The 23237-nt window shown below is 49.3% G+C and overlaps 1 protein-coding gene across 1 annotated transcript in view; it reads right to left on the reverse strand.

The window, feature by feature from the left end:
• Nucleotides 1–23237, reverse strand: part of LOC147663671 (uncharacterized) — a 113587-nt gene that overhangs the window by 19294 nt on the left and 71056 nt on the right. The window contains exon 8 of the mRNA XM_086950275.1: nt 17640–17741. Within this exon, the coding sequence (XP_086806401.1) occupies nt 17640–17741 (102 nt within the window). The remainder of the gene's footprint in view (nt 1–17639; nt 17742–23237) is intronic.

Here is a 23237-nt window from a genome sequence, read left to right on the forward strand (position 1 = left end):
GTTTATCTAGAACTGAGGCACGATTGGATTCTGCAGGCTGCTGAACACCCAGCAGGGGCATCAGTGGTCAGGAGTGTATGAGCTGGGCACCGGATCGGAGGAGTTACATCTTTGCATCTGTGGTTTCAACTTAAGGGTTCAGTGGCATATTCCGGATTAGGCTGGCTTGCAGGTGCCAGCTCAGGCAGCGACATCCCACAGCAAGAGAAGCCCAGAGCGGCAGATGGTGTCAGGGGAGAAACAGGTATGTAGGCCACAACAGGTCCTGGAAACAGTCTGGTATTGTGCCCTATAGGGAAGGTAGAAACAGCGGCGGCCTCCAGCCAACGCCATCAGGTTAAGGCTCCCGCAATATTTGATTGAGGGCAGTCAGGTCCCTGTCAGGCACTGGTCAGGCACCTCGGAGCGGTCCATCTGTGTAGTCCACAGTGGTCAGTAAAAGACACTAGTACACCCCTGCAGATGGTGTGCACCAGAAGGGAGTCCCAGTGAAGAAAAATCAGGTAAGCAGAGATTCCATTTGGAGTCTATGCAATGTGTGCCGTTTGGCCAGAATGAGTCATGCAGGACCTACAGTCTGTGCTGTCCCGTAATACAGGCCTCCAGACCTACTGTCAACCCAAGCGCAGACCAGTTGAATCAAACAATTGCATTAGCCCCACACCCAGAGCCGTGATGAAAGGTCCTGCTGGTCCAGAGAGATGTATGCTGTCCATGTGGGATGTTCCCCACTTGTTGATAATTACCACGGGGGGCAAACGGCTCAGGCCGCGGCAGTCGCTGCTCCAGAGGCCTTGGGACCCTGACCAATATACAGCAAGTTTTCTTCTCTGGACGAACAAGGGGAGAGTGCAGAGCAGGGAGTTGTGAGGTGGGATGAAGAGAGCCCCGTCCGGCAACAGTCTAACCAGGCTGTGCGTTTCCCCGGATACCAATGGGCCACGTGGCTTCAGAGCGGGCTGCTGTTGAGAGTACCCATCCGTGGGCCCCACGGAGGCTGCTCATGCTGCAGCTGGTTCCCCAGCTTCGATTACAGCTTCTGCGGACAATCAGTGGAGTCGATGGCCGATGGGTTGAGGATAAAAATGCAGATTATGGGATCGCGCCGCAGAGCTCATCTAATCCATGTCCGCCATTTTGGCCTCCATGGCCACGCCCCACAGGAAGACACTGAATTACATTATTACATTTAATAATGCTAACTTCTGTTAGGACACAGCTAGAAATCTAATTTAAAGGCCCTTTAGTAGTTATTTCAAATCTGATTTAATGGTAGAATCAATTTTTAACAATTATACGGAAAGGCTACTTTTAGAAAGCTATCTTTTAACCACCTTAAGCCTCTGAAGGCCTATGAGCATGAGTTCCAGCTTTCACCTGGCAGTTGAATAGCCTCCGTGATGAAGTGTGAAATTTTCTCCCTGAGCAGGACAAAGGCCTTGGGTGTGGGTTGGTGTTTCTGTTCCTTTGGCAGAATGACTATCTGAGGTTTGTCCAGGAACTAAGTTCACTTCCAAGAGTCTTACCCTACCACAGACAAAAGTCAGCTGACACCTTGGCATGGCACTTCTGTGTAAGCATGGGCTGAAAATTCGTTCCGCTCGCGGAATTTGCGGATTTTCCGCGAATCTAGCGAAATTCGCGGTAAAATCTGCGAATCAGCGGGGACGAATTTTCAGCCAAGCACTTACAGGGTTACAGCAGCAGGTGCAAAAGTTGAAGCTAATTTCTTGTAATCTTTTACAAAAGGGTTACAAAGAAATTAACTTCAACTTGGGCACCTGCTGCTGTAAGCCTGTAAGTGCTTCCTGGCGCCTCCTTGCCTACTTGCAACTATTCTCTGACCCTGCTCTGACCCTTGAAGCAGGGTCAGAGAATAGTTACAAGTAGGCAATGAGGCACCTGTCACGAAAATTAAACCTCAACAGGAAGCACTGACAGATATAAAAACAAGCATTTGCAATGCAATAGGGCTCGCATTAGGAAAGTTTGAGCTATTGGTCTTGTAAATGACAATTTTTTTTATTTATGTGTTGGTTTTGAAAATAGCTAAATTAATAGCTTTGTCATTTACAATGCCAATAGTTATAACTTTCGCATATGTGACACCTATAGCATTTGTAATGCAACACGTTTTGTATTTACGTGACTTAGCTGTATTGATATTACAAATTACAATGGCTTTTAATTTTTTTAAATAATTGTTGGACTTGGCCTTTTCCCCAAAAATTTTTCGCTTTTGACCCCCTTACCTAGGATGTCTCCCCCATGGGATTAAACCTGTATAGGCCATGAGTGGTGTGAGACACCTTGTTGAAAATGTAAAATTACATGTTGTTAAATGGTGTACAGAAAATATCACCCATTTTAAAACTGCACCTGACTGAAATGTTGTGTTTTTAAAATGGATGCCATGGCCATGGGTTTTGCCACTGGACTGCCATAGGTCAGCGGTCTAGATAATATTACCCAGCTACCCCTAGCTTTTGGAGGGAAAGCCTGGCACCCAGGGTGCTCACCCCCTCCCCTTGAGCCAGTTTAGGCCAGATTTGCCAACATTCTAGAAGGTCCTGGCACTGCCTGGGAGGAGGGTATAAGTAAGGGGGAAGTGTCACCAGAGAGTCAGTCAGCGCTGGGACAAAGAAGAGAGGAGACCTGCTGTGAGGTGCTACCGCCACATGGACCTGTGAGCTGGGCCCTGCACCCCTATAAACCCCCCCTCTGCTGTCCCCATGGGCCCCTGACAAGGGAGGGCCCCTACCCAGGTCCCTGACACTGAAGCGCCCAGGAGGTGAGAAATAGGACTGTCTACTCCCTCTGGTGAAGCTGTGCCCCTGTGGAAGCGCTGGGTCGTGAGGAGCTGCTTGGAGGAACTGTTGCCCCTTATGAGGTACTGCCTGACAAGCGCTAATCTGGGGAGGTTGATGCCCCCAGGGAAGTTGTGGCCCCTGTGGAAGCGCTGGATGGGGAGGAGCTGCCCAGGAAGGATTGTGCCCTCAAGGAACTGTGTCTCCTAATCTGCCCCTCGACTGCCTACCAAGCGCTGTGGGGAGAGAAGCGCTAGGGCTGGTGTGGCCCCCGGAATGCTGCTGGCCCTGGAAGTGGTGTGGGCAGAGGGAGGAGCAGTGCGCTGTGAATAGCGCCATTTTCCTGAGGAGAATCCCGCTGGAGGAGCCTACCCTCGTGTCAGCGCGCTGTTGGCCTTATAATTAATTAATTAAGAAGGGAGCCTACCCCTTTATCATAGCCGGAGATCACCGTTGCAGCCCGGGTGCTGAGGAGATTGTGAGGGGACTGCTTATCAAGAAAGGGAGCCTACCCCTTGTCCTTGCCCCGCGCTGCAGGGCAGCGCCGGAAATCACCGCCGCCGTGAGGAGACCCCCTCCTGCTGGGGTGTGCAACGTTGCGGCAGCCCCCGATGCCAGGAGGGGGCCGCCGAAGTAGAGAGAGGGCCGCGCTAGGCCCTGAAGCCGGCCGGGCCCGTGTCATGTGACGGGGGCGCCTGGTGGCGTCATTGGCCACACCCCCGCCACGCCGCACAGGGATTGGCTGCCGGCCGGGCAGCCCCGAGTGAGGCCGGGAGGCCGGAAGAACCCAGCTGGGTCAGGAGAGGCCGGGAGAAGCTCCGGCGAAGGCTGCCTTGATATCCCGGGCCCCCGTGAGGAAAAAGGGGCCCGGCTTTCGTGAGAAGAGGGCGGGGACCTCGGGGCACGGGTTCGGTGCCCGCCCTGCCTCTGCCTCCGAGATCCCGGAAGAGCGAGTGCAGCCCGGAGAAGCCGGCAAGCCTCGCGGAGGCTGCCGTCGAGTGAAGGCCGAGGGACGCTGTTGGTGCAGGGTAAGTGTCCCTGCAGCCGCCGAGGCCAGAAAGAGTTCTGTGGAAGAGAGGGGGCCCGAGGCACGCTGTCGGTGCCTGCCCCTCCGTGATGACCAGCCCGGCTGCCTATTGAAGGCCCTGACCCGCCAGCGAAGGCCCCCGGAAGGCCTGGGCCACGTTGTAGCTGAAGGGAGGCCCGAGGGAGCGCCGGAGTAGCGCGGGCCTCCCCTGACTGGCCCTTCATACACCGAGGAGACAGGTAACACCCGGGAATGCGAGTGGGAGTCTCCGCGTGCGCCCCTCCCCCGGGAAAGACTGTGGTGAAGCCTTGTTGGCCCGGTGTGACCTGGAACTGGGGTCAGAGCCCTGTGGAAGGAAACTGGGGCCTGAATCCGTTTTTACCTTTAACCCCACGTTGAGGGGACTGAGTGTTCTTACTTGTCCCTAGGCGGGTCCTCCAGTTAGCAATGTTTTGGGCTGATTGATTGGTCCCTTGACCCAGAGTTTTGTATGCTTCACCTGTGTTTGACGCTGTCGGGACTGGCAGCAGCACAAGGAACATAAACGCCACTAACCTTACTACTTGTCCCAGCAGAGACGATGATAGATGCTAGAACCCAGACTCCCTGCTTGCACAACCCCCAACAGAGAAAAGATATACCTCTGTCTGACTTTGTGCAAAGAAGGGAAAAAAGGAGAGAAGAAGCAGATGTGGAAACGTAGAGATGGATGTACTTCTCTGCGTTTCTTCTCAGAAATGGACTGGGTCTAAAGGACAGCTCTGTAACACCGTCACGGGTATCTGAAAGGTGAACAAACACACTATTACCCTTCAGGTTCACACTATACTTAATTCTATTATCAAGTGAGATTATGGTATCACTCACCACAATTCCTATTGAAAGGGCTTCTAATGGAAGGTTGCCAAGAACTCCTTTCCTCGTCAAAGTGTCCTTTTTATACATAGGATAATTCCCAAAGTCTCGGACCGTCAGCTCCACAATAATATGTTTACTCAACCAAGCAAAAATCATAAACAAACAATGCTTCTAATCTTCTGCTCTCCTGTAGTTGTTTAGCAGCACAACATGGACTCCGTTTCCCAAAAAGCAGTTCAAGGTACATATAGCATCTGTCTTGGAACTCGAGTTCAACTTTCCCTCTATCGGGCTGAATACAGGTACAATCCTAGCGCAGCCGCGCAGGATCTCAAAATGTTCTCTTAGTACTTTTAGCCTGTTACCGGCTCGCGTTAAATAAACACGCGCGCACGACAACCAAGGCTAGATTACTCGCGTGTCACTGTAGCGCTGATGCGCACTAAAACGACTCCGCGGCTACACTTAAATGCACAACTCCTCTCAGAGTCCAGGACAACAATTCTACAAATCGGAAGGAGGCGAGCCCGCGCTCCTTCTCGTTATCTAAAAATAACGCTTGGCGAATCTCTGCTTCACCACACAGTCTCCAAACACGATTCCTCTGCTAAGCGCTGAACTTCTTCTCGCTGGAATCCGGCGGGGATCACCATCCGCCCATCCCTCGACTCGAACTGCAGGAACAATTGACAAGCACCTTTCTCTGGGGAAGGAGGGGCTTAGTACTCACAAGACTCCCCCACGGCAGTCTGGGAGTCGTAGTTTTTTGCCACATGCCCGTTTTCACCACATAGCAGGAATTCAACCCTTTCATCTTCGCAATCGCCACAGAACCCCCTCTCGAGGACAGCCGTCCCGGCGGTCGCCCAGGCTTACCAGGATACAGTTCATGAAAACGAGCAACCAACTCAGGACAATGGAGGTTACGCACCGGCTGCCAAGTCCGCTCCTCAGGGCCAAACCCTTTCCACTCTACCAAGTACAGAATCCGCCCCCGCACCATACGGGAGTCCAGAATCGAATGGACCTCATACTCCTCCTGACCATCAACCTCAACTGGAAGGGGACTATCCGACAACCTAGTACTAGCAGGACAGGGTTGGAGCAGAGAAACGTGAAAGACGGGATGGATCCTCCAAGTATCAGGGAGCGTCAGTCGTACAACCACAGGGTTAATGACCCTCTCAATGTTATAGGGCCCCACATATCTAGGCTTCAACTTGTTCTCTCCCTTCAGATGTAAATGTTTCGTGGAAAGCCACACCCTATCCCCCACCACATACTCGGGAGCAGAAGATCTCCTACTATCAGCATAACGCTTCTGAGAAGACTGAGCGTCCACTAAACTGTGTCGTGCCTCAACTAACACCGCCCTGAGATGTGAATGATGTTCGTGTATGCTTGGCACCGGGGAGTGAACAGGCACCTTAAAAGGCAGTGCATTAGGGTGATAGCCATACAGACAGAAGAAAGGGGAACAGCCCAACGTGGAATGAATGGCATTGTTGTACGCAAATTCCGCCATCCATATCAAGGTAGTCCATTCAGTATCGTTCTGCAAGGCAAAGCAGCGAAGATATTGCTCCAACGTCTGATTCAGGCGTTCCGTTTTTCCGTCCGTCTGAGGGTGATAGGACGAAGAGAGCCTAGCATCAACATCCAGGATTTTACAGAGGGCTTTCCAAAAATGAGAGGTAAATTGAGTACCTCGATCGGTGATGAGTACACAAGGGATCCCATGGGCACGAACTATGTGTTGCAAGAACACATGCGCCAATTCTACAGAGGTAGGCAAGCCTTTCAGGGGAATGAAATGTCCCATCTTTGTTAAATGGTCTATGACCACTAAGATCACCGTTTTCTCCTCACAGGGTGGCATTTATACGATGAAGTCCATTGACACTGTATGCCATGGTTTAGGCGGAATAGGAAGCGGTCGAAGCAATCCAACAGGTTTAACATGAATGGCTTTCCCTTGAATGCAAACAGCACAGTTCATCACATAATGTCTCACAGCGTCTCTCAATTTTGGCCACCAGAAGGTGCGTTCCACCCCTGCAATTGTCTTATAGATACCCAAATGTCCACCCAATGGAGAATCATGGATCCAAGACAACACTTTTCGTTGCAAAGGTTCATTGGGGACAAAAATGGCTAATCCTTGATAAGCAAGATCATCCTTTTCCGTTCGGTGGTCAGGATCCTCCTGTATCCAACCTTGCACGTCCATATCTGCAAGCGCCACCCGAACATCATCCAGGAATTCCGGTGTAGATATCAAAGCGATCAAGGAAGAGGGATTGTCGGTTTCCCGAAGGATTAGTGGAGGTTCATCTTCCTTCTCGGTACTCTGCTCTGCCGTTTCCCCGATCCAAGAAAGAGCGTCAGCTTTCCCATTTTGAGGCCCTGGTCTATATTTGATAACAAAATCAAAGTCCGAAAAGAACAGAGTCCACCTCAATTGCCGGGGAGTAAGAGCCTTGGCGGTTTTAAGGAACAACAGGTTTCTGTGATCGGTGTAAATTTCGACTGTGTGCATGGCTCCCAACAGGTAGTGCCGCCATTCCTCACACGCCCATTTTATAGCGAGAAGTTCTTTGTCCGTAACGGAGTAGTTGATCTCGCAAGGGGTAAGTTTCCTCGAGAAATAGGCCACAGGATGCAACTGACCTGTTTCGGGGTGACGTTGTGATAGTATTCCGCCAATGGCATACAGGGAGGCATCGGTTTCCAAGACGAAAGGTATCTGCGGATCAGGGTGGCGCAGGATAGGAGCCTGTGTAAACTGTTCTTTGAGATACTGAAACGACCTTTCCGCTGCAGGGTTCCAACCAAACACAGTGTTCTTCCTCAGTAGACTAGATATGGGTTGAATTATCTTGGAGAAATCCTTGATGAACCGTCGGTAGTAGTTGGCAAAACCAAGGAAACTCTGCACTGCCTTGACGTTCTTGGGCGTACCCCATCCTACGATAGCCTCCACTTTACTGGAATCCATTTGGAAGCCTTGGGCTGAGATGATGTAACCAAGGAAGGATACTTCTTTCACGTGAAAAATACATTTTTCGAGTTTGGCATACAAGGAATTTTGCCGTAGGCGATGTAGCACAGTTTTCACATGATCCACGTGTTCGTGAAGAGTAGATGAATAGATTAAAATGTCATCTATGTACACGATGCAGAATGTCTCCAGACACCCACGTAGTACCTCATCCATGAAGTATTGGAAGGCAGCAGGGGCGTTACAGAGCCCGAATGGCATCACAAGGTACTCGAACAATCCGAATTTGGTTCTAAACGCGGTTTTCCACTCGTCCCCACTCTGAACTCTAACCAAATGGTACGCCCCTATGAGATCGAGTTTTGTGAAGAATCGTGCTCCCTTCAGCTGGTCTAAGAGTACAGGTATAAGTGGCAGAGGATAACGATTTTTCACCGTCATTCTGTTAATGGCCCTGTAATCGATGCATGGCCTCAATTCCTCGCAATCCTTCTTGGGAATAAAAAACATCGGCGAGGAAGCAGGCGATGTAGAATGACGGATGAACCCCGTAGCCAGATTTTCATCAAGGTAATTCCGCAAATACACGGTTTCTTTTTCAGTAAGGGCGTAGACTCGGCTACAAGGAATATCAGCACCCGGAATGAGATCAATCCTACAATCGTATACACGATGTGGTGGCAGATCGGTGGCCTTTTGTTTGTCAAACAAAGAACTGAACTCCTGGTATTCATCAGGGAGAGCTGTGGCACAACAGTATGGTCCGATAGAACATCCAGAAGCCAGGCAGACTGAAGGCGTAGCTTGTTGTTCTTCAGTACTAGACAACTCCTGTCTACAATTCGCCTTACAAAACGCAGAAGATAAGGTAATAGTGCGTGCTGCCCAGCTGACTTGAGGATCGTGAAGCGTCAACCACGGCATCCCCAATATGAGACGGAACTAGGGCGCGTCTATCAAGTCGAATTGTATCATCTCATGATGGTTTCGATTCGTCTGCATCCGCAGTGCTTGTGTATGATAAGAGACTGGACCAGATGACAACACTGTTCCATCCACTGCTTTGACCAGCTCCGGTTTATCCTTCTTCTCACATACAATCCCAATTTTCATGGCGTATTCCTGGTCAATATAGTTACCAGTGGCTCCTGAGTCAAGCAGCGCATCAATTTCCATAGCATCACTGGAAGTGACCCATAAAGTTACCTTTAGATTCATGTGGGCCACTGCAGGATGCAAGGTATTCGCGAGTGTAGATGAGATCTTTGACGGTAAACAACCCAAGGCAGCGACCTCCTCCTGATTTGGGCATGCTAGTTTTCCGCCGGTCTTCCCGCTTGTATGACAGCCTGTGCAGGGGAGGCCGTCGATCTTCCAGGGAACACGTTTCTTGCTCGGCAATCTTTAACAAAATGACCGCCCTTTCCGCAGTATAGGCACTGTTTCAGTCTTCTTCTTTTATCTTTTTCTTCCTTCGAAAGGGGGCCCCTAAGACCTCCTATTTGCATTGGTTCGACACCCTCGGGCATCTTCGGGTGGTCTTCTATGTTACTCCGGGGACGTGGGTAGAAGAAACGACCGTCTCCTCTGCCTCTATCACCCCGTCTTTCCAGAAGGCGATGATCCAATTGAACGGTCAAGTCAATCAGTTCTTCACAGGTCGTGGGAAGTTGTACTACTTGAGCTAATACATCTTTAAGCTCCCCCCGAAGCCCTTGGTAGAAAATAGAGATCCTCTTTGCCGTAGGCCACTCTGTTTCGACCACCAGTCGATTAAAGGAAGTAATGTAGGAAAGCAAATCTTGGGACCCTTGTCGCAATGTCAATAACTCTCTATCCAGAGACAACATATGGAGTTTTCTGTCGAACAATCGCCTCAGTTCCAAGCAAAAATCATCAAAATCATGCAATACCGGATCATTTCTCTCCAGCAAAGGTATTGTCCAACTTGCTGCATTGCCACCCATGTAGGACATCATAAACGCGGTCTTTGTTGTATCCTCTTGGAACACCCCCGGCTTGCACAGAAAGTGCAATCTACATTGATTCAGAAATGTTTCAAATTTACGGGGATCCCCGTAAAACCTTTCAGGAGGGGCCAGTGGAATTCCAGTATTCTGTATCACATGGACGGTAGGAACTGCATCCGAAGAAGAGGAGGGTGTTGACACAGTGAACCCACCCCCTTCAGCGCCCTGGGACACAGGAGATATGGCAGGGGAAGGGGGTTGTAAAGTGGCCGGTTTGATATAAGAAGCCCCCTTGTTACCTTTATTGGACAACTCGGACATCTCCTTTCTAAGGACCCCCAGTTCCTTATATAGTACCTGACTCTCTGTGCGTGAAGTGGTGACTTCCTGCTGAAGAGCCGCAAGGCTCTCCACCACGGAATTTAGTACACTTTCAACATTCATCGCCCGGGCTGGGTCTTGTTACTTGGGCTTGTCAATCTGTCGGGACTGGCAGCAGCACAAGGAACATAAACGCCACTAACCTTACTACTTGTCCCAGCAGAGACGATGATAGATGCTAGAACCCAGACTCCCTGCTTGCACAACCCCCAACAGAGAAAAGATATACCTCTGTCTGACTTTGTGCAAAGAAGGGAAAAAAGGAGAGAAGAAGCAGATGTGGAAACGTAGAGATGGATGTACTTCTCTGCGTTTCTTCTCAGAAATGGACTGGGTCTAAAGGACAGCTCTGTAACACCGTCACGGGTATCTGAAAGGTGAACAAACACACTATTACCCTTCAGGTTCACACTATACTTAATTCTATTATCAAGTGAGATTATGGTATCACTCACCACAATTCCTATTGAAAGGGCTTCTAATGGAAGGTTTCCAAGAACTCCTTTCCTCGTCAAAGTGTCCTTTTTATACATAGGATAATTCCCAAAGTCTCGGACCGTCAGCTCCACAATAATATGTTTACTCAACCAAGCAAAAATCATAAACAAACGATGCTTCTAATCTTCTGCTCTCCTGTAGTTGTTTAGCAGCACAACATGGACTCCGTTTCCCAAAAAGCAGTTCAAGGTACATATAGCATCTGTCTTGGAACTCGAGTTCAACTTTCCCTCTATCGGGCTGAATACAGGTACAATCCTAGCGCAGCCGCGCAGGATCTCAAAATGTTCTCTTAGTACTTTTAGCCTGTTACCGGCTTGCGTTAAATAAACACGCGCGCACGACAACCAAGGCTAGATTACTCGTGTGTCACTGTAGCGCTGATGCGCACTAAAACGACTCCGCGGCTACACTTAAATGCACAACTCCTCTCAGAGTCCAGGACAACAATTCTACAAATCGGAAGGAGGCGAGCCCGCGCTCCTTCTCGTTATCTCAAAATACCGCTTGGCGAATCTCCGCTTCACCACACAGTCTCCAAACACGATTCCTCTGCTAAGCGCTGAACTTCTTCTCGCTGGAATCCGGCGGGGATCACCATCCGCCCATCCCTCGACTCGAACTGCAGGAACAATTGACAAGCACCTTTCTCTGGGGAAGGAGGGGCTTAGTACTCACAAGACTCCCCCACGGCAGTCTGGGAGTCGTAGTTTTTTGCCACATGCCCGTTTTCACCACATAGCAGGAATTCAACCCTTTCATCTTCGCAATCGCCACAGACGCCCTGTGTATTCATGGGTAATGAAATGTTAGTACTCATTAATTAGAGCCTCAGGAAATGGTTAGCGTTTAGCTCTCTCACAAGGGGATTGAGGAAAGGTACTTTTACCAAATGAAGTGTTGTTGCTCATTCAGGAATCTTTTCCCCCTTTTGGGATGGAAGGCATATGGTTGCCCTACTGAAATGATTATTCCCGCACAGTAACCGGGTGAGAGGAAATGCTTGGTTATCCCTGCCCATTAATGGTTATGACCTGTTACTAGTGTATGTTGACTTTACACGCCTGTTAGGTACTGTGGATCTTGCCCTTTATGCCAGTGTGGGGTGCCCTAGGGAGTCCATTAGAGGCCTGGAAGTACTCCTAGTGCAAGGTGGGGATGCCTATGCCCCCCTGGTTTTACACATGATGTAGGGGCCGGATGGTGCCCACGGAAAATGTGATACAGGCCTGGTTCATATGTTATTGATGCCAATGCACTGCTTAATGTTTGTGTTGCAGGTTGCGGGGGGGCTGAGGAGTCATGTTCCTGTCTAGTATTATATGATGTTTTTCCCTTACAGGGGTTGGGTGGGCGTTGCCACGCATGAGGTGTACTTACGCTAATGTTGCAACTTACAATTTCAGCCAACCTCCTAAGGATGAGAGCCTGAGTTGGCCCCGCCAGATTGGCCCAAGGTCTAGTGTTTAGTTAACCATCCTTTTTCCTTTCAGCATGGACTTTGGACTCAACCCTTTTTGTCCCATGTAAATAATCCCCCTCTGAAGTACTTGGCTCTGGTGCCAGTTGGCGCCTTGTTGTGACTACCACTATTCTGTTCCTTTTTACCTTGCAGGTTGGAGACATAACTAAACGTAATCTATTTCCAACCAAAGGTGGTGTCGTGACTCTTTTGTGGTGTGACTGGTGTGTCGTCTGTGGGTACTGCGTGAGTGCTTCACATGTCCTCGAAGTTTGGCTTGCCCGCTTGATGCCATGCTACCCCCTTGGAGATTTGGGTAACCCCCATTTCTTACAGACACCTATAGCATTTGTAATGCAACATGTTTTGTATTTACGTGACTTAGCTGTATTGATATTACAAATTACAATGGCTTTTAATTTTTTAAAATAATTAATACCTAAATAAAAGTGATTTTAATTTATAATGGCAATAGCTTAAACTTTTGTAAATAACTTTTGCGAAGATTATGTTCAGTGTATTTTATTGTGACGAAAATCCAAGAGCAGAAGTGAAATATTAACATCTTTTTGTGACATTTGTAATAAAGTTTGAAACATTAAGAGAACATATTTGAATCAGTTGTTGTTGAATGGTTGTGCAGATTGATGCTGGGGTGGCGCTGTGGTGGTGCTGAGTGGTGTTGTGGTGATGCTGAGTGGTGCTGTAGTGGTGCTGAGTGATACTGGGATGGTGCTGAGTGATGCTGGGGTGGTGCTGAGTGGTGCTGTGGTGGTGCTGAGAGATGCTGTGGTGGTGCTGAGTGGTGCTGTGGTGGTGCCGAGTGATAATGTGGTGGTCCTGAGTGATGCTGTGGTGGTGCTGAGTGATGCTGTGGTGGTGCTGAGTGATGCTGTGGTGGCGCTGAGTGGTGCTGTGGTGGTGCTGATTGGTGCTGTGGTGGTGCTGAGTGATGCTGTGGTGGTGCTGAGTGATGCTGTGGTGGCGCTGAGTGGTGCTGTGGTGGTGCTGAGTGGTGCTGAGTGATGCTGTGGTGGTCCTGAGTGGTGCTGTGGTGGTGCTGAGTGGTGCTGTGGTGGTGCTGAGTGATAATGTGGCAGTGCTGAGTGATGCTGTGGTGGTGCTGAGTGATGCTGTGGTGGCACTGAGTGGTGCTGTGGTGGTGCTGTGGTGGTGCTGAGTGGTGCTGTGGTGGTGCGACGCAGCTCCAGCAATGCTCTGGGGGGCCCTATCTCCCCAATGCTGCATCAAGCCTTGCGCCTGCTTCAAGCAGGCGCAGGGTTTTGACACAGCATTGGCCTAAAAGTGACTGAGTGTAGTGTAGATTTCACTCAGCCACTTTTAGGAGGCGTTCCTGCGCAGGAACGCCCTCCCCTGCGCCGGAACGCCTCCTGATGGTGCAGGCCTTTACAACGTGACACATCTCAGAATCGTCACGTTGTTAATACCCAGCACCCTGGCGCATCTTTTGTGCTGCCGCTGGGTCACAAAAGGTCTTGGTAGAGGGTGGCAGTGGTGAACCAGAGGGTGGCAGTGATGAACCAGAGGGTGGCAGTGATGAACCAGAGGGTGGCAGGGGTGAACCAGAGGGTGACAGTGCTGAACCAGAGGGTGGCAGTGCTGAACCAGAGGGTGGCAGGGGTGAACCAGAGGGTGGCAGGGGTGAACCAGAGGGTGGCAGGGGTGAACCAGAGGGTGGCAGGGGTGAACCAGAGGGTGGCAGTGGTGAACCAGAGGGTGGCGTGGGTGAACCAGAGGGTGGCAGTGGTAAACCAGAGAGTGGCAGTGGTGAACCATAGGGTGGCAGTGCTGAACCAGAGGGTGGCAGGGGTGAACCAGAGGGTGGCAGTCGTGAACCAGAGTTGCTGTGATGAACCTGAGGGTGGCAGTCGTGAACCAGAGGGTGGCAGTGGTGAACCAGAGGGTGACAGAGCTGAACCAGAGGGTGGCAGGGGTGAACCAGAGAGTGGCAGTGCTGAACCAGAGGGTGGCAGGGGTGAACCAAAGGGTGGCAGGGGTGAACCAGAGGGTAGCAGTGGTGAACCAGAGGGTGGCAGTGGTGAACCAGAGGGTGGCAGTGGTGAACCAGAGGTTGCTGTGCCTATACAGGACCGCATAGATAACTTCGGCATGCAAGCGGCCCGCGTACACGCAAAAAGAACGGCGAACACGCAAAAAACCCCGCAAACACGCAAAGAAACAAAAATCCGCAAATTTGCACGAATTCGCGTATTTTGCGGATTGCGAATTCGATTTTGCGCGAATTCACGGAACGCAAATTTGCAAATTTCGCCCGTACTTACTTCTGTGTTCCCTTAGTCAGGCAGCCTCCAATTCCAAAGGGATAGAAGCTACCCCCAGACCTGGGTTAGAGGGAACACAGAGTAGGATTGTTCATTTTCCTGCCCACACCTCTGGGGTCAGACTGATTTGCATATAGCCATGTCTGAACTGGGGTGGCAGAGTGGGCTAAAGAACGGTGATGGATTAAACCCAGATCTTTTGACTGGGTGGGAGTGTTTGATTGATTCAGATGCTCTGTCCATCACCACCCCCTTTTGTACCGCTTTTGGCCGCCATAAGTGTGGCAGGGTATGCTCAGACGTGAGTCCCTTGCTCACTTTGCCACTGGATTCAAGCAAGCCGGGCTGAAGACGGCTGGAATGCCAGAAACCGGTCCTCGGAAGCTTGTTTCCGGTCCAGGGAAGACATGGCTTGGCAGTTCGGGCTGGACTGTTCCCATGAGGCACAGGGTCAGACAGATTTGCATATAGCCATGTCTGAACTGGGGTGGCAGAGTGGGCTAAAGAATAGTGATGGATTAAACCCAGATCTTTTGACTGGGTGTGAGTGTTTGATTGATTCAGATGCTCCGTCCATCACCACCCCCTTTTGTACCGCACACCTCTGGGGAGGGCACACAGGCTCTGCATAGGGGAAGAAAGGTTTTGTCCCCTTGCATTTAGGCAGAGAGAGGCACTGTGGGATTGCTTGCTGTGGGGCAACAATCACAACCCCACCAACAGGCTGGTGCCGGGTATAAATGCCTATTTTCAGAACACTACTGGACATATGGAAGATCAGAACCAGAAGAGGACTGAACTTGCAGTCTGGGACCTGAGAAGAGCCTAGAAGACTGAACCTGCTGTCCTTCTTGAACCCAGGACAAATAAGCTGTCCTCCTGTTCAAGCTACAGGGACATGAAAAGCTACAAGAGGCCTTTACTGCAACTGCCCAGCTGACCAGTTCCAACTGGACCTGCCCTGGTCCGTGCGGTTAGATTATTCTGCTGAAGTGAGTCCTGAACCCCAAGGTCTGTCCTGGGACCCTTGGTTTTATTAAAGTGTACCTAACATATCCTGAAAACTTGAACCCAGAAACCTTTTGGATTTAAAGACATCTGCGGTGCTGGGACCAACCTGTCAAGCTGTTCCGATGAAAGTGCATTCCAGCTGGCCTTAGGATGCAGGTTGTTCCCACTTGGAAAACCTCTGCAGCAGCAAATCCAGTTCAGTAGAGTCTGTTGGGGATGGTATCTGGCCTTGTGGAACACTTTTCGGCTAAAGCCTGAAGCCTCGTCTCGCTGGAAGAATCCAAGCTCCAAAAAAGTGACTAAGTCAGAACGTAGAAATCTTCCCAGGGCAAAGGCGCCAATAGTATCCGGCAGGCAAGGGAGCTTCACTGGGTGCGGAATTCAAATTTCTCTGGGTCTCAGATTTACTGCCAAAAGGCAACGGCTTCACCAGAACATTGTCCAGCAGCTATCCATTGCCGTGGAGCGCTCTGTAGGTACAGCCTGCAGTCTTGTCCCACTGAACATTTTTGACTTCCAGTTCAGAGATTAAGTCGGAAGGTAAATATTCCAACCGGGCGAACCTTGTTTCTGTACCCGACCCACGCTTCCTCCAGAAATGGTCGAGCCAGGATACATTTTGATAACATTCACCTGTAATTCCTTCGCTAGAACAAAAATAGCTTGTTGGGTGAAATTCAATCAATGTTGTCAAATTAAGAAGGTCTTTCAATGAAGATCCTCTAGTTCCTCTGGGTCAATCTATACTTAAGCCTTCTTGACTTTGTCTAAGAAAGACTGAACTATTCCAGCAACGCAAGAGTAAGTTGATTGTAAGGACAAAGACGAGATATAATATTCGCCAACCAGGAATACAACTGAGTGTAACTCAAACTGCGCACAGAAAAATGGCCTTGTAGCCTGAAGGCTATTCTTACATAAAAGAGTTCTTAAACATCTAAAAATGTCAGTGATCAATTCAGAACTTAAATGACTTACAGCCTGATTCATCAAGCTGAATTGCGCTCGCAAAGGGCCAGATTCTGAGAATCTGGCCCTTTGTGAGTGCGATTTTTGCATTTGGGATTCATCATCCCAAATGCAAAAATCGCTATTACCGAAATCGCATATTTGCGAGGAATTGGATTTAAGGAATCTCTAATAGAGATTCCTTAAATGCAATTCATCAACCAATTAGAAATTGCGAAATCGCAATATTTGGTCACAATTTACCACCAAGTCAGACTTGGTGGTAAATTGCGAAAAAAGAGTAAAAAGCACTTTAGTGCATTTTTTTCTTTTGCATGTTACACACACACATGTCCTTTGAACATGTGTGTGCGAAACACCTGTTCAAATGTGCATTTAAGGGGTGCTACAGGGTGTCCTTTGGACACCCCTTGCACCCTTCAAATCGCAATCTTATTTACGATTAGCAAATTGCTAATCGCAAATAAGGAATACTCCCCATTCATTCCTATGGGCCTTTTGGCCCATAGGAATGAATGGGGAGTTTTTCATTATTAGCGATTAGCAATTTGCTAATCGCAAATAAGGAATGTGTAGGAATCGCATTTTATTTTGCGTTTCCTACATGAATACCGTTTTGCGAGTCTCTAATAGCGATTCCTTATGAATCTCTATTAGAGACTCGCAAATCGGTTCTTTGATGAATCAGGCTGTTAGAGTCCATAATAAGAGGTCTTCGTTTAATGCACGCCATATTCATGTGTAAGCAATCTGTTTCAAAGGCAGAGTAATTCCGGTCAGACTATGACAAAACATGAGATGGATAAAAGACAAAATGTTCTTGATCCAGTACAGCAGAACCTAAATGGCATCTATAAAACTGCCACTTACCCTTGATTTAATTTTTGCCAATGACAAGAAAATTAAGTGACTCGTACCAGGACAAATACAAATTGGGGTTTCCTACATTAAGTCTCTACTTTAGTCTTTTAGTGCAACTGACAGAAATAGAAATGAGAATCTGTATCGAAGCTGAAGTTGTTCCATATGTTACGTTCAATTTGTTGATACAATATTCGCATTTTATCTATTTCATACGTTAGCCTCATTGCTAATGTTTCTCATATCTCTCCCCAACATTTCTTGACCTAGGACGTTTTGTAGACATCTGGTATTATGTACTGAGTCCCTGGTGATGGCCTTCAGCACTGTAACAGGTGGAGGGACAGTTTCCATTCGAAGTTTATGAAGGAGACACACTCCAGGGCATACTAATCCTGCCTATTACCAATATAAGTGGATAGATTGAATCTCTTTTTATTGCCTTCTGATACTGTTTGACTTGGAGCATCCATGCAGACAAATTCGCTCACCTGCACCGCTGGGTATGCGCTCTCTTCTCTCGGAGTCTAGGTGATGGATAGAGTACGAGTCATCCTCCGTTTTAATTTTCGGTGAACCAATTGATGCAATATCTGCAAACCCAGCAATAAAAAAGGAAGTACAGCACAAATGAATGCCTGGGAGAAACAGGTTCTTTGATCTTCAAGTTGTTAAACATAATTATTAACAAAGAATAATAATCAGTGTTGGAAGATCCAATAACGGGAAATGCTGATCTTCCACCCCAACAATTATTTATTTTATACTGGACGTATTTTTTGTTGAGCTGTGCAAGCACATATTTTTGAATCATTTTGATGAGGAGCGTGAGGTTAGTGATAGGTCTGCTATTGTTCGGGTCGGCATCCGGCTTTTTGAGAAGGGGGGTGACTTGGCAGCGTTTGAGGGCGGCCAGCATGGATCCGCACAATAGGGAGGAGTTCATGATTTTGGTCCATACAGGAGAGATGATGCGGCTGAGATTGTTTGCAAGTGCCGCAGGGGTGGGGTCAGAGATGTGTGATGCCGGCTTCATGCTGAGGTTGATGGACTGTGAGGTTGTTGGTTCAATAGGTAGCTCTAGCTGGGCAGTGGAGGAGTGCCATGTGTCAATCAATTAATCCAATCAGGGGTTTGTAAAGCATGACTACTCACCCGTGAGGGCCTCAATGAACTGGTGGGGGGTGTGGGGGGGCTGGTCCTCCTGGGTGTGGAGGATCACTGAAAGAGCCAGGTCTTGGCAGCAATGAAGAAGAAGGAACTTCCTCCAGTTCTGGTCTTGTCGATCCTGGGAACGGAGGCTAGGGCGCAATAGGCAGATGGGAGATGTCTAGCGGGTACGAGGAATGCTAGGCGGTGGTCAAGGTATGCTAGTCCTATGTTGTGGAGAGCTTTGTAGGCATGTGTGAGGAGCTTGAAGATGATTCTCTTGTTGACTGGGAGCCAGCGGAGTTGTCGGAGGTGTTATGTGATGAGGCTGCAGCAGGAGATGTCAAGAACCAGTCTGGCGGCTGCGATTTGAACATTGTGTAGTTTCTTGAATTGTTTATGGGGGATGCTGGCGTAAAGTGTGTTTCCGTAGTCAAATCTGCTGGTGATGAGTGCGTGGGTGACGGTCTTCCTGGATTCTATGGGGATCCAACTGAATGTCCTTCAAAGCAGCCGCCAGAGTGTATAGAAGCAGGGTGAGGAAACTGAGTCGATTTGGCGGTTCATTGAGAGCAATGAGTTCAGTATGATTCCAAGGTTGAGTGCGTGGTCCGTAGGGATGGGTGGAGGTTCCAGATCAACTGGCCACCAGGAGTCATCCCTCTGCACGCTCAGCGCCAAGATGCTCCTTCCGGAGCGATAGTCGCACTTTACAAATTTCCATAAATATCAAATATCATCCCAGTCTGTAGTGGTGGGACCCAGGTTGAGCACTTCAGTCTTGTCCGAGTTGAGCTTGAGGCAGCTGTCTTTCATCCAGGTGGCGAGACTCTTCGTTCTGCTCTGGAAGTTTGTTCTGGCGGTTGTGGGTTCGTTGGTGAGGATCAGCTGAGTGTTATCCGAGTAGGAGACGATGTTGAGTCTGTGGCTTCAGATGATGTCTGTGAGGAGGACCATGTAGACGTTGAAGAGGGTGGGGCTCACGGAGAAACCCTGCAGCACTCTGCAGCTGATCTCTGTAGGTTCTGAAAGGAATGGGGGTTGTCTGACTCGCTGTGTCCGGCCGGTAAGGAAGGAGTGATTCCAGACCACTGTCTTCTCGCGGTAGCTGGCGTCATGGAGTCTCATGATTATGGTGCGGTGGGAAACTGTGTCGTAAGCGGCCAAGAGGTCCAGTAGGATGAGAGCTGCGGTCTCATCTCGGTCGAGGAGGAAGTGGATGTCATTGGTGACAGGGAGAAGCGCGGTCTCTGTGCTGCGGTTACTTCGGAAGCCGGATTGGGAGGAGTCCAGGACGTAGGATGTGTAGGGGGAGAGTGTTTCTGATAATGAAACTGTATTGTACGGTTGTCTGGCAGTAGAGGGGGCTGAAGGGGGTGGAGTTAGTGCAAGGAGGATTTAGAGTAGAAGGATTCTTAGGTGGAAGTGAGGGTGCATGGATTAGATCTCTAGTAGATGGTGAGGGGGGTTGGCTCCCAGGAGGGTGGGGGGGGGGGGGTGGAGGTGGAACCAGATGGCATGGCGGCGTAGAGCTTAAGTAAGTAGCGATCAAAGAGGGTTAGGTTATGTTTAGAGGCATGGACTAGGATGTTCCAGTTTTTGTAGATGGTCATGGACAATTCTCCGTTGACATTCTGGGAAGGGGATACAGTGAGCTTAGTTCCATAAGGGACATTGGTAGTGTCAGTTATGCGAAGGTGCTGTTGGACATCTCTCTCCATTTGGCGGGGTTCATAGTATAGAAGATGAAGTCAGCTATAATGCCTCCGTGTGCAGGACTGTAGAAGATGCCAGTTATTAGTGTCTCTGGGTGTTATTTAAGCAATTAGTGCTTGACATTTTTTGCAGCAGTTTTGCAGAGGTTTCATGAGAACCTAATATGGTATGAGTTGGGGCCATACCTTTCCATGGTGGAGTTGCGGTGTAACATTGGTGTACAGTCCTATTGCACAGACGGCTATTTAGGGCCCTTCTCGGGGGAGGGGATCTGCCAAGATAATTGCCTGTTGCAGCGGAGAGTCGTTCCATGGATTAGGTGGCATGCCTGTTGTTTTTATTGGAGGAGTGGGGGCACTTCTTAAGACGAGTAGCGAGTCAGAGATGCATGGAGAGGGGAAGTCATTGAGGATTTGGTGGGTAACCAGTGCAGTAACTGATGCAGTTACTGTGCAGTAACTGGTACCTAGATTGCCCAGTAGCACCTGTGTTTCTCAAGTTCATTAATGGTCGAGGTGTCAATGGCTAGTGGCTGAGGTAGGGTTTGTATCATATCATATCATATCCTATCATATCATATCAAAAGGATTTGTAGAGTATGGCTTATCATCCGGGCAGTATCCAGGCGCTAAGTATGAGCCGTTTAATCGAACAGCCAGGTCTTGAGTGCTCTCCTTAAGTCGGCACAGGTGGTGGAGGTCCAGAGGTGGAGGGGCAGGTCATTTCAGGACTAGCAGCGCGGTAGAAAAAGGATCGACCTCCTCCAAGTATCCGATGGATGTGTGGGACATGTGCAAGGACAAGGTGGCCTGAGCTGAGGTGGCTGGTGGGCTGTTTGGCTGGTGAAAAGTCATGCAGTGGATGATGTAGGCAGGTCATGGGTTGTGGAGGGCCTTGTAAGCGTGAGTTAGTAGTTTGAAGTGGCATCTCTTCTTGATTGGGAGCCAGTGATGGTTTCTGAGGGGGGGGGGGCGTGATGCTTGATCGCCTTGGGAGATAAAGGATGAGTTTGCCCGTACGCTTTGGATTGTCTGGAGTCGTTTCAGGAGCTGGGTGGTAATTCCGACGTAGAATACATTTCCGTAGTCCAGTCGGCTGGTGATGAGGACCTGTGTTACTGTTCTCCTGGTGCTGGGCGGGGTCCACCCGAAGATCTTGCGGAGCATTCAGAGGATGTGGAGGTTTGTGGAGGTTACTGCGCTGACCCGGCGCATCATGGAGAACCCGTTGTCTATGATGATGCCCAGATTCCTGGTGTGGGTGGTGGGGGGAGGGGGTTGGTGCAGGTCCGAGAGCGGGCCCACCAGATGTCATATCACAGGGGAGGGCTTCTTCCAAAGATGAGCACTTCCGTCTTGTCTTTGTTCAATTTCAGGCAGTTATTTTTCATCGAGGCGGTGATGTTGGTTATAGCGTTCCAGAAGTTGGCTCTGGTGGCACAGGTGTCTTCAGTGGCATAGAGGATGAGTTGGGTGTCTTCTGTGTATGAGATGACTTTCAATCTGTGGCTGCGGACGATGTTGGCTGGCGGAGTCATGTAGAAGTTGAACAAGGTGGGGCTGAGCGAGGAGTCCTGGGGGACGCCGCAGATGACGTCCTTGGCTTTGGAGGTGTAGGGTGGTAGACAAATTCTTTGTGAGCGTCCTGTGAAAAAATTAGCTGATTAGCTTGAGTACGTTGCCACTGATGCTGATGCGGTGAAGTCTGTTGACCGGGATGTGATGGGACGCGGTGTCAGAGGCCACAGAGAGGTCGAGGAGGAAAAGGGCAGCGGATTCTCCACAGTCGAGTATGGTTCTGATGTCGTCTGTTGAGGCTATGAGGGCTATTTCTGTGCTGTGGTTGGATCAGAAGCTGGATTGGGAGGTGTCTAGTAGGTTTTTTCTCTCCAGGTTGTCTGTGAGCTGGTGGTTGATGGCTTTTTCAAGGACCTTCACAGGGAATGGGAGGAGTGAGATGAGGAGGGCTAATCTTGAGGTCGTTGGGGTCTGCGGTGGGTTTCTTTAGGAGGGGTATCACTTCTGTGAGTTTCTATGTTTCTGGGAAGGTGGCGGTGTTGATGGCCGCTTTGAGGATGTAAGTGAGCGGAGGGCAGATGTCCTTCCATCCTAGGTTGAAGGTGTCGTGTGGGCAGGGGTCTGTCGGAGTGCCTGATTGTAAGGAAGTCATGATCGTCGCGGTAGTCTCAGTGTTGAGGGGAGTCCAGTCGGTGAGGTGGTTGTGCGGGATGTCGGCAGGAGTCGTGTGGAATGATCTCCATTGATTGAGAGTTGAAATTGCTATAGATGTCTGCTATCTAGTTGTGGAAGTGGTTCAACAGGGCGTTGCAGAGGTCCTGTGTGGGGATTGTGTTTTTGACGACTGCTGGGGCAGAGAGCTCTCTAATGATGTTGAATAGTTCCTTTGAGTGGCTGCTGCTGGTTTCGATGCAAGTGGCCAGGGTATCTTTTTTGGCTTCTTTGAGGGAGCGGTGATATCTTCTGAGGGCGAACTTTAGTGTGGTGTGGTGTGTGTGGTCTCTGCTGGAGTGCCCGCGTCGCTCTATTGATTTGCATTCTCAGATGGCGTATTTGTTGGACCTCTTGGTGTTGGGTGGTTTGATGGGGGCAATGCTGTCTGCGCTTGTTTGTTTGTAGGCCTGTTTGCCGGGGAGGCCTAAGCAGTTCTAGGGCATGGATATATTGAATAAATCAATAACATGGGTACGACGTCAGGGTAAACCTGTACAGCATACATTGGACAGGCAGGGACACTACTGCTGATATGAAGTATAATAGGTAAAGATCACAACGTGGACAAAAGAGAACATCAACATGAAATCACAGTGTATGCACACTAGACAATATTGGTGGGCAGAGTCAGCTTGTAAGCATATGGAAGAGTATATGCACAGAAACACAATAAATGCTGAGGGTAATGATGCAGTGGTACAATACCAGGGACTAACATTGATAAGCACCGAACCAATAATGGCATAAGGCGGACAAGAGCCTAGTTCATACATAAGCATGTGCCATCATCAAAACAGTGTTGTAGTATAGTACAACTTGTAGGCATAAGAAACACTGTGAAACACATAGGATAATGATACAGTCGCACAATGCAAGCAGTAGATGTGCACAGGTTCAAGCACCGAACCAATAATGTTGTAAGGTAGACAAAACCAGGATTAGATGGAAGTATGATTACGCATCAGGCCAGTATTGGCATATGGTAAACAGACT

The sequence above is a fragment of the Lissotriton vulgaris genome, unplaced genomic scaffold (assembly GCF_964263255.1).
Source record: "Lissotriton vulgaris unplaced genomic scaffold, aLisVul1.2 SCAFFOLD_1924, whole genome shotgun sequence".
Lineage (NCBI taxonomy): Eukaryota > Metazoa > Chordata > Amphibia > Caudata > Salamandridae > Lissotriton > Lissotriton vulgaris.